General features: G+C 29.4%; 1 protein-coding gene across 1 annotated transcript in view; it reads right to left on the reverse strand.

Moving 5' to 3' along the window:
• Positions 1 to 12,507, reverse strand: part of LOC111677204 (Down syndrome cell adhesion molecule-like protein Dscam2) — a 94,637-nt gene that overhangs the window by 24,322 nt on the left and 57,808 nt on the right. The window contains 6 exon segments of the mRNA XM_046955451.1: positions 2,967 to 3,125; positions 3,404 to 3,514; positions 3,699 to 3,858; positions 6,673 to 6,809; positions 6,992 to 7,196; positions 8,577 to 8,826. Of these exon segments, the coding sequence (XP_046811407.1) occupies positions 2,967 to 3,125; positions 3,404 to 3,514; positions 3,699 to 3,858; positions 6,673 to 6,809; positions 6,992 to 7,196; positions 8,577 to 8,826 (1,022 nt within the window).

Consider the following 12,507-nt stretch of genomic DNA (forward strand, 5'->3'; position numbering starts at 1 on the left):
TGTGTATCTATGTAAATGTTTGTTTGTATATGTGTATGTATGTCTGTGGAATAAAATTAATGTTTACAAAAAATGCAATTTAATTTAGTTTCTTTTTTTGTTGTTGTTGATGTTTTTAATAGAAAAACGTGCTATTTTTTGTTACTGCTGTACTTTCATTTTATGTTTTATTTAAAGAAAATAACTTTTTTTCAAAAAAAATTTAAGTAAAGCAGTGGTAGGGATACATACATACATATGAATGAGTAAATATATAAATAAAAAAAAAGTGAATTTTAAACAAATTTATTGTTATTTCACTTTATGTGATGTGTCATCGTTTAACACGATACAATTCTATTATATTTTGTTATTTTATTTTATACCACTTTATTTTATTTCTTTTTGTTTTATTTAATTTTATTTATTATTTCTATTTTGTTTAATTTCTGTTGTGTACTTTTGTTGTTGTCATTTTATTGTGTAATTTTTTGTGCCTGTATTTTTGTCAATGTGTACAATTTAAAATGTTTATTTTTAATCAAAATTTAAATAATGATTTTTTAGAAAAAGTGCAAATATCAATGTATGTGTATGTAGGGAATGTTTACATACGTTTGTATGTGTATTGGAATTCAATTATTATGTGTGTCTCTTTATTTTTTGTTTATCATAAAAATGTACAAATATTGCAAATTGTAGTACGTTTTGACAAATACTAACAAATAATAAATATTTAAATTGATTAAATTATTTTTAAGTCGTTGTTTATACCACACTTTGAGAATTGGCCCTGCCACAACCTTAAGAGTGCATTTGGCTATCTTTAAACTAGCATACAAATATTTAACTTAAAGGATATTTTATAGCAATCTATGATTTTTTTAACTACACCTATTAGTAGCACATTTTGTTTATATATCATTACACAGTGCAACACGAAAACTAAAACTATATACGGCCACCCGTACGTGATAAAAAGAAGTTTTTTTTTTGCAAAACTGATCATTTTTTCAGGCACATATCTTGTAAACTGTTCAAAATTTTGATTTTCTCTCTTAGACATGTAAAATTAAAAAAACTTCATCTTCATACGTTTATTTCCAGTCTAAAGTTCTATATGTATTATTAAATTGAACGGCTTTCTTTAACGACACCTGTACGTATACGTGTTACTGATTTATTGCTTTTACTAATAGTAAGTATACGCATAATTTATAGAAGCACTTCCAAAATTGTTTAATACGTAAAAAATTGATTTTGATCTTGAAGATGAAGTTGTTTTATTTTATATGTTTTTTATGGCAAGAAAATTTTACGTCAAAAAGCAAATCAAAATTCTTAACGGTTTGCAATATATAAATATAAAAATATATTTACGTTTATGAGTGAATTTTTTTTTGTAATTTTAATGTAATTATTATAAAGATACGTATTTTCATTATATATTTTCGGATGTGGCAGCTAATTAGCTTATTTCGAAGCCAGTCAGAAGACATTGAATATAACTACCCAAAAATAGAAAAACCTGCTGAAAAATTAAAACTGGACGTACGTAGCTAAATAGACTCACACTGTCTGAAATGATAGAATTAGCCCTTAAATTACTAAAAAATGGGTTACTAAATGTGGACTTGATATTAATCTTCAGAAAATAGAAATGGTGTTCTTTACAGAGAAAATAATGCCTATTTTGAACTGTCCGAAGATGACATTATGAAAGCAAGCCAAACTTTAATGGATACCGAAATGGAACGAAAGAGTTTAAAATACCCATCCTGCGTTGAAGTCATGTCAAAACCTTATATAAGAACATAAATCAGACTTAATAACAATAAACATGAATGATACAGGGAACCCTTCACTAATATGAGACTTTAAATGTAATGCTACAGAGGTATTAACAGATGGCTACAAATGGAAAAAATGGAATAATTAGCCGTATTTTTGTAAAAATTTAGTTTTCAAACAAGTTGAGGTCTTTGCAGTGGCCAAAGCAGCAGGTTTATATCTATGAACCAATATTTAGCAGCGATATCACGATCTACATAGGTATTTGGGCTGCTGCAAAGACACTATGCAATAGAAATATTAGATTCAAGGTAATCTGTGGCCGTTGCGTGAAAGTGCATTTTTATATGTTAGAACTAGGGTCAAATGTTATGCGATTTTCAGCAAAACTGATGATTGTTAAATATGATCATAATTGTTGTATTATTAGCATAATTATGTGCAATTTGTTTGGGGGCTAGGCAAAAGCACCAAAATCAGTGGGGTTCATCTTTGGGCCTAACTACAACTAACACTATCAAAAAAATTCCATTTGTGATCTCAAACGACACTTATAATAATTGTAGCCAGGTTTTCATCCAAAATGCCTGTCTGTGCATAGCTGGATAGTAAATTTTCTTTAGAAGTAAAGATCAAGGTTAAGAAAATATAAAAAAATATTTTTTTGAAAAATTTTGAATCGATTTTTAACAATAATAAATAAAATTGATATTTTTGGGCAGCTCTAATATACATATGTCGAATTCTCCGTCATTCTAATAAAACGTCATATATCAAGTTTATCATTGACATTTGTTATCTATTATAAAATAAAAAATAAACCAAATTTTGATAGAAAAAATTTGTCAGCTTTATTTCATTGATAAATTCATAAAAATTAGAAACCACCGTCAAGAAACCCATTCGAGTAATACTATTTAGCTCACAAATTTATTTTAATTTACTTTTTTTATGGGCAAACAAAAGTTTGTTTGCAATTAAAACATATCTGCAGACTTTCAAATGCAAGAACGAGAGGTTCTCTTTAATAAAGGTCCATAATTTGTTATGAAATTGTTGCATAATAAATTTTGCAATATTTGTACAATTTATGCGTACTTAATGAAAACAAATTATGATAAAATAAATTATCGCAGAAATAAATAAAAAGAAAAAAACTTACATAAACAAAATGGAAATAGTGAAAGTATACTTACCAAGGACTTTAACTTCTACCGAACGTTGGGAAGTGTAATTGTGTTTGTTGCGGGCTATGCATGTGTAGGTACCCTGGTCGGCGGTGCGCTGTACATTCTCTATCAGTAACGTACCATTTTGAACACGCTGTCATATGTTTGTGGGAAGTTTTACGCCATCTGATGATGAACATGAAAAATTAATGCATGAATGGTACGTTGAGTTTTGTTTTAGTAAATTCATGTAATAGAGATGGGGAATAAAAAATAGAAATAAAAATATAATAAAGTAACCAGCGAACAAATTAAATTGATTTATGAAATGTGCAAAATATGTACATATGTATATCTAGCTACATGTATGCACAATTCATCTTCATCTGGTTATGGCACCATTTACGTTTACGTACATCTACCTACAGGATCAGACGTTGGACAAATGTACTACTATACATTACCTTTTTCTATGATTATACTATCAATTGGATATCCTGCCACAGGACATTTAAGGAAAAATGTTTTTCCAGCTACTGCAGACAACTTTGGCATCGGTCTTACATAAGGCATACCTGCACAGTATGGGATTGAAGTAAAGAATAAGAGTGTACGACAATGAATTATTAATACAGTTTTTTTTTTTGCACTTTTAATCATTTGTGTTGATATTTTTTACTTTATATTTACATATTTCTGCATATGTACATACAACTCTTACATATTTTGTTTTTTGCAAGCAATTTAAATGAAACTTACCATAAATATTCAGTCGAGCAGTATGTGATGCTTCACCAGCGCGAGAAATTGCTTTACATTCGTAATCGCCACCATCTTCCGACTTGACAGCCGATATATTAACATGACTAATGACGTCACCGAACATTGTTACATATTGTCCAATCATAAGTCGGTCATTCTGAAACAAAAGAGCATACAAACAAAAATTAAGCATTGTCATATTGCATTCATATGTAACTGACAGTTTTTATGTAACGAATGAAAAATTCTATCAGGAAATTAGTACAAAAGACAATGTTTCAAATTGTATACGATTTGTTTGTTCGATTTGCAAAAACCGGTAGTAAATGACTGCAAATGATATGATAGATGCATGTAAATATGTATTTACATTAAACCAGTCCTTAAAAATTTTAAATTAAATATTTACGAAAATTCCAAAAATGAGGGGATAACCATTTCATAAAATATTATCCGAAATGTCAAAATCATTTAAACAGAAAATTCAAAACATTTTTCTTAATTACAACAAATCGGTAAAATATCTACCAAATTTATTTCCGGAATGTTCACGAGGAGATTAATGAGAAAACCCAAAACATATTTTTAAAAATAATTTTTATTTTTTCAATTGTAAACAAAGATCGACAAATTCTTAACCAAGAGCCCAATCGAACCTGATCTTAGATATTTTTCATCACATCTAGGATTTGAGATATCCTAAAGATAGAAAAACACCACTTAAAGGCTTTTATGTCAATAAAATAAAAATAAAAGCTTTACATCTGACATGTCTTCTAACTTCTTTGAGATAAATTCATTTAAAGTTTGATGTAACAACAAATTGAAAAAAAACTGTATTTTCATACAATTCGTCTTTATTTTGCAAAAAAAAAAAAAAATCTAAACATATGCATTAACATTTTTCTAATTTTTCTACTTTTTTACTTCTTTTGAATTGGTTAAAAGTCTACTTTAGTTGCTGTGATGTGCTGAAGTTGACGGACGGATAGACAGACATATTTAAGTTGAATTAGAAAGTGATTTGAGCCGATTGGAACATGCTCAGATAGATATGGATCCAATATTTTTGCTCATTTTTTATTTACAAATCGTAATAAATCTCATAATAGTGTATGATATAAATATCATGAATACAACAAAAATTATGAGTTTTCAAGATTAGTGTGAAAATATCTCGGAGATAAAAGAAGATATGTCAGATGTAAAGCCTTTATTTTATTGACAGTACACCATCAATAAAATAAAGGATTTGAGATATCAGGACACGATATCTCAAATCCCTAATGTGATGAAGATTATAAAAGTATGTCAGATGTTAAGCTTTTATGTTATAGTTGACAGAAGGGACATTCAGATTTTATAAATAACAAATTTATCTTAGCAATATTATAATGTCTCAAAAAAGACAAAAATGTCGTTTTTACAAATTTCAAAACACGATATTTCAAATCCCAGATGTGATGGAAAAAATCTTCAGATTCTTTTTAAACAGGTCTAATATAATTTTGAGCTCATATTTCCAAGAATTACAAGTATGAAAATATTTGTTTTTATGGTTTCATTGTGTAATAATTTATAATCAGATGAAATATGTATATTAACGAGTAAGTTACGTAGCAAAAAAAATATTTTTATTTGGAAAACAAATTTACAATAACTATTTTCAAAAAATCAATCATATAATGTTTATAATATAATACCTTTTTCGGGAAATTTGAGAACTATAGCTATTATAGTTTCCCAGATAAACATATGTAAGTATTTAATTAGTATGAAAGATACCATGCCAACTGTTTCTAGACTGCTCTTTTCCCTCCTTAAAAATGCATTTGTAATGAGATTTAGGATACAAATCCTAGATATACAAATTTTAGTAATAGATTTATATAATGTTTTACGGATGTCAAAGTTGATACGCTTATTTGATTGAATTTGAAAACTCTTGCTGTTTCCTAAGAATTAGGGTCGTTGAACTCTTATGGTCAAATATCACCCCTTGTAAAATATCGAGACAGCTGTTGCTCACACTGACCATGAATAGGACAAGGACTCTCTAAGAACTCGACTAGGCTTCCCACGGGTATAATCATTTGGCCCTGTAGGTTTGGACATATGTTGCAACGTATAGGCCACGTTATAGCTACTCCAAAAGCAGTTTGGTCGAGGCAGAAGAGATTTTTCCATAACCTGAACTGTCCACGAGATGCGTCGTTAAAATTTTGGAGAAAGATTCCGGGAACTTCTATGGGGGTATATAAACACTATGACTACAAATAAAACGCAAAACTCAAAATAAAGTATGTACTTATATGTCTGATTACTAACACGACTTACATCAATATAAGAGTACTTAAAAGTAATGTGTTGTGTAAGTACAAGTTAAAAATCTTAGGAAAAGTGATACTTTGATTTCTCGCAAACAGCTGGCATTATAGTCCCCATTTTTAGAAGAATCTACCACAATTGTTTACACCCCTTATATGTATGTACATTGTACATATGTATATGATTGTGTGTGTGTGTATGTGTATGACTGTGTGTTTGTATATGTATGTATAAACATTTATATTCATACATTTCATGTCTACGTTGATTGCGAAATGGAACAATTTAGAACAGGCATACATTTGCAGAATTTCGAGTGGTCAAATTTATATGCAATTGCATCCTATATCTGTTGTTTTTATGTTAGTTTTGCAGGCATTTTTACCAGTTTCGTGCTTAAATTAAAATTGATTGCATTTCTCTTTTTTTCTGTGCATTTGCTGTTGGTTTTATTTTTTTTCTGTTAAAATTTATAACGAAACAATTTGTTTTTATTTTTACTATTCTTGTACATATGTATGTACAATATACATACGTTAGTATATAGAATAAATATTTTGGAAATCTGTATGTGTCCAACTGTATCCATACATAAATGAATGAATAAATCGTATGTAGTTAGATGGGAGTTGAATGTACTTACATTAGGCAATGGAAAACCATCCAATTGCCAAACAATTTTTGGTGTTGGATTGCCGCTTGCACTGCATTTTAATGAAACAGATGGTCCTGGTTGCATTGTCTGTTCTATAAACTTGTAGATAAGTTGTGGTGCCACTTCTACAATTTAAGAAAAAGAAATACAAAAATAAATACTCATACCCCTTTCTCATCTACACACGCACTCTTTCACAGACATATCAAATGTCAACAAAAATTAGAATATAAATACATACATCTATATGTATCTATCTATCTATGTATGTATGTTTGAAAGAGAGAATTAGAGAGTGATTACATACCTCCTAGTTTTAATTCTGCCGTTGCTTGTACAGATTCTAAGTCATTCTTTACCATGCATTGGTACATGCCTTTATCTTCTTTCGTAATTGAGGTAATACGCATATGTTCTTTCGACAGCAAACGTACTCTGGCACCCGCTCTCAGTGGATGACCATCCTTTAACCAGGAGATGGTTTGTTTTGGAAACCCCGAAATGCTACAAATCTAAAATTCAAATTAATGATTGTTAGAATCTTCTTTTTTTATGCATGAATATGTATGGTTATACATATATATGTATGTATGTATATATGTATGTACATACATATATGTACATTCATGTGTTTGTAAATGTATATAACAAAACCAAAAAATTAAAAAGGAACACTTTAAAAGTTTTTTATTTTGTAGTTTTTGTTTCATTCTTTAACATTAGAGCTGCTCTTAAAAAAATAATAAACTTTCCTTTTACCACTATAATCGCAAAAACAAGTAAAAGTATTATATTAGACTGTACCGAATCTTATATACCTATATACTTATATACCCACCATCAAATCATTGCCAAAAAATCTTTTCTTATAAATAAAGTTGAATTTATGAAACGATACTTTTGTTATTAGCGAAAGAAGTAAATTTATTTTCTGAAGAGGGTGGGGTCATTTTATGACCGATCCTCAATTTTTTTCTGAAGGGGAATTTATACGAGGAATAAGCTCATATATAGTCCTATTATTACGAAAGTTGGTAAATAGATTTTGGCCCATACAAAACTTGTTCATGTGGAATTTCATTGCTAAGTATATTTTCATTTCTGAGCTTTAAAAACATTTTCTGAGGGAGACCTTATATAGAGGATATGGTTAGTTGCATAGATATGAGATGAAGTTGACGAACAAATTGACACCATTAAGTCGAATCAGAAAGTGATCTTGTGTCGGTTGGAACATCGTCAGGTAGGTGTGGATCCTATATTTTAGACCGTTTAAAACATTATAGTAGTTCAGTTTGTAAAAACCATGAATATACCTTAAACCGGGAGAAGTTAGTGATGATACATATTTCGAAGAAGAAAGAAGGTCTTTAGGACAAAATATTGTGTTTTTTTCAAATTTCAGTGCATGATATCTCGAAAATATTTTTCCCAAGTTAAATTAAAATCGGTTGAAAAGAAAATAATTTTTTACTTTAGTTTGCAGTTTATGAGTTAATATGATTTGATTTTACTTCAATTTCAGATGTATGTTTCCTATTTCTGACTGATTTTAACTTTAAAAAAGAATATTCGATTAAAAAGTTATTTGTGATTAGAAGTTATTTGGCGTTAAATGTTCAATGTTCTTTTAAGAGCTGGCCTATTATACATATACGTAGAAATTTAAAAATACATAGATTTTTTTGATGCCATTGAGTAAAATTTTTTTTTAAGCTACCAAATATTATTTGTCTTTCTCTCTACTCCTTTTTTATTTCTGATTGTGTTGGTTTTATTTTGTCCTTTTTTATTTCATGTGTTTGTATATATGAATATGTGTATCAGTGCTGTTGAAATGTGTAGATTTAGTAATTTTGTTTTCATTTCCGTTTGTAAAGGAAGCAACATACCAAATCTGCAGTTTTTCCTAAATTTACTGTCTGCACAGTGGGCTGTATAGCTGCTGTCAATGGTGAGGTAACAGACATTTGTACTTCAAGGGTTTCACTTCCTTCTGAATTAGTCGCTGTACAATAGAAAGCACCGTTGTCTGACTTGTCCACTGCGGTTATAATCAGAGTACCATCCTTAATTTTAGCCCGTCCTGTTGCCAACAAATGCTGAATGGATTCTTCGTTATTCGGTCGTTTAGTATGCCAACTGAAATTTAAATTGCAAAATAACAAAAATAAAACAAATACTCATACATTTCTACATAAAAACATTCATAAACATACATACAAATATGTATATATGTAGATAGAGTAAAGTGAATGAAGGCTAAAAATTACAACATTTGACAAACATTTGCGCAAAAAGAAAAAAAAAACAAATGAAAAATTTCTAATTTACTGTATAATTTTAAAATCGCATTAAAAAGGATTCATTGAATCAAAAGGAATATGTAAATATAAGGGTAAACTAACGATTATAGCGAGCGAAATAGTGATTTGTGTTAATTAAATACGAGAAAATTACTATCCTGCAAAATATTTGTGGTATGTTATATTGAAACAATTTTTCTAGTTTTAAATAATATATTCAATATTGTCCTAAGCTGTTTGGTAGTGAAAATCACCAAAATCATAATAATTGATACACAATTTCCCACCATACAAAGGTATATAGGGGAAAATGAACCACAATTGGTAATAGCTTTTATATAAGGTCTACTTCCAAAATTCACTTAATAAGAACATATTTCATTGAATTATAAAGTTATCAGGATAAAATTCGACTTAAATATGTTCGTGTACATGAAGACCATTATACAAAATTTATTTTCTTGATTAGTCCCATGTAAGTCTCACTTCCGAAAATCATTTAAATACATAAATTTCGTTGAATTATAAAGTTATCGTTATAAAATTTTAAAGAAATATATTTTGTGTATATGTGAACCATTTTACCATTTTACGGATTGGTCTGTTATTGGTTATAGTTCCCATATAAGGTCCACTTCCAAAAATTACTTAAACGAACATATTTCTTTGATAAATTAAGTTATTTTGATAAAATTCGACACAAAAACGTATGAAATTTTTTCGGATAGGCCCGTGAATGGTCATAGCTTTCATAAAAGGTCCAATAAAGCAAAGCACAAATATGTATTGTGTACTTATTAAAGCCTCTCTGAAAAAATTTCCTATATAGGCCAGTAATGATCGGTCAATAATAAGTCATAGCATCCGTACGACGTCTACATCCAAATATAAAATTTTCTGGACCTAATCAAACTAAATTACTGCCACACAAGCATAAATGTTAGTAGCCTAACTCGACAATACTTTTGTTGAGTTATCTAAAAAATTATGCAGTTAAATGGGTTTAAATAAAAAGAAGGTGGAGGATATTTAAGATTCGGCACTCTAACATGTTTTATTTAATTTCAACACTGACCTGACCCTCTTGAAATACGCTTTATTTACTTCAGAGTTATTTCAAAATAAAAATAAAACAAATGTTTCTCAATATGTTTAATTGTACCAATAAAACTGTAATTTGTCACTTTGTTTTCAATTTTTAAAAATGTAAGTGACACATTTTTTAAATGTCATCATCTATAATTATTTATCATTTTTTGCTGTTTTCGCAGGAATTTAAGGGCTCCATTTGTTAAATGCATGATTCTTTACAATATCCTTTCCAAAGTTTAATTAACATTTTACAGAAGTCTGTTTCAATAGGCTTCGTCCCTGGAACAATAGAAGATCATGTACCAAATTTCATTATTCGATTTATTTTCGAAATTGCAACCTGTAGTATGATTACAATGTTTACATGGACGAACAAAAGAAGATCATGTGCCAAATTTCATTATTTGAATTATCTTCAAAATTGCGACCTGTAGTTTGACGGGTTGACGGACGGACATAACCAAATCAACCGGTTTTCGTAATTTACTTTTAATTTGTGTCAGCCACTTTCAGAAGAATAAATCACAGATATTGATTTGATAAGATCTTAATTACATTAAAATCTGTTACAACAGGAATATTATTAATATCTGTTGGCCTATAATTATAGTAGAAACATAATCTATTGAAATCAGTCCACAAATGAAAAATTGTAGCACTTTAAAGATATCTGAAACCGTGAGTTGTTCAAAATGTAAAAATGTACATACATACATATGTACTCTTATGTAAGTACTTTTACGTAACCGTCTAAAAGTTGACATCTCTTAACAAAACATCATATTCAAGTCGTATCTACAAATATATTTTCCGTTACTTTACTACTACTTTTAGATTTCAAGAAAATTATTTTTTTATTGCGGCTCTCGGGTGTAAACTCGCATTTAATATCACTTTAGAATTGAAATGAAATGTGAATCGAACTTAGTGAGTGGGGAGAATGAAATAAGAAAAATATAAATAAAAATTGAAAACATTTTCTATAACAAGTATTCTTGAATAAATGTTAAAAAAAGCCTTCTTCAATTATTTTTACCCCAAGTTTTTTTTTAGTTTTTATTATCTTAAGAGCTGCGCGTCAATGCAAATTGATGTCGAACTATTTTCTTTTATAGTTTTCTATCTTGGCGTTTTATTTTTGCTGTAAATGTGTGTGAGTTTTTTTTATTTATCTCGTTGGTATAAATATCAATTCCATTTTATTTCCGTTTGCCATCAGGTTAGTGGTTGTTGGTTGGTTGGCTGGTCTTTCGTTGGGGTTTTCATGTTGTTGGTATTATTTCTTCTATTTATTTATTCTATTTGTTATTTTAGGTGAGAAGAAGGCGATAAAAAGAATTGACGGTTACATTTAAATACTTAGCAAAAATTGTGTGAAAAAGCAGCAATAACAACAGCAGCAGCTGCTGTAAATAAACATTTGTATATGTATGTGTGTACGAATATTAGGGTATTCATTATACCCTACACCACTTATGTGGGGAGGGTATATTGGGTTTGTGCTGATGTTTACTACGCACAATAATATTGGTCCTAATCCCATCTTAAAATATACCAATCGCCTTAAAATCATTTTCTCCGTCCGTCCGTCTGTCCGTCCAAGTAAACCTTGTAGTCAAACTACAGCTCGGAATAATAAAGATAATTCAATGATGTTTGGTACATGAAGCCTATTGAAAATGGTTAAAATAGATAGGTCATTTATTTCACCTGGCCCCCATACAACTGTACCCCCGAAAAGGGCTTGTAAACCTTGTAATCAATCTACAGGTCGCAATTTTGGAGATAATAAAATTTGGAACATGATCTTTTATGGTACCGTAGTTCACCTAGGCCCCATACAACTGAACGCGCCAAATTTTTATTGTAAAAGTTTATTTTCGAATGAATATAAATACAAAACATTTCTCAAATACAAAATTCAATACAAGGTTTTACAAAAAGGGTGTTAACTAAATCTTAACACAAATACATTATTAACATCAATACTTTCCCTTGTTAAGATAATTTGTTAACATTTGAAAGTCCCAAATTGCTCATTAAATATTTCAACCTTGTTGCTTGTAGTGGTTTCGTCATCAAATCAGCTACTTGGTCTTCAGTTGATATTCTTGTAACACAAATTTCATTTTCGGATACCTTTTCGCGAATAAAAAAATGTTTCAACGCTATGTGTTTAGTGCGACGATGAAACTCTGGATTCTGAGCTAATCTTATTGCAGCGTTATTGTCCACTTGCAATACTGGAACGTCTTTGTATCCAATTAACTCGGAATAGAGTCTTTTTAACCATATAATTTCTTTAGTAGCTTCAGTAGCAGCAACGATTTCAGCTTCTGTTGTAGAAGTTGCTACTATCGGTTGTCTTTGAATCATCCATGAAATTACAGCACCAGCGTATTTTATTATTATTCCTGATGTCGAT

Source organism: Lucilia cuprina, chromosome 2 (assembly GCF_022045245.1).
Source record: "Lucilia cuprina isolate Lc7/37 chromosome 2, ASM2204524v1, whole genome shotgun sequence".
Classification (NCBI taxonomy): Eukaryota; Metazoa; Arthropoda; class Insecta; order Diptera; family Calliphoridae; genus Lucilia; species Lucilia cuprina.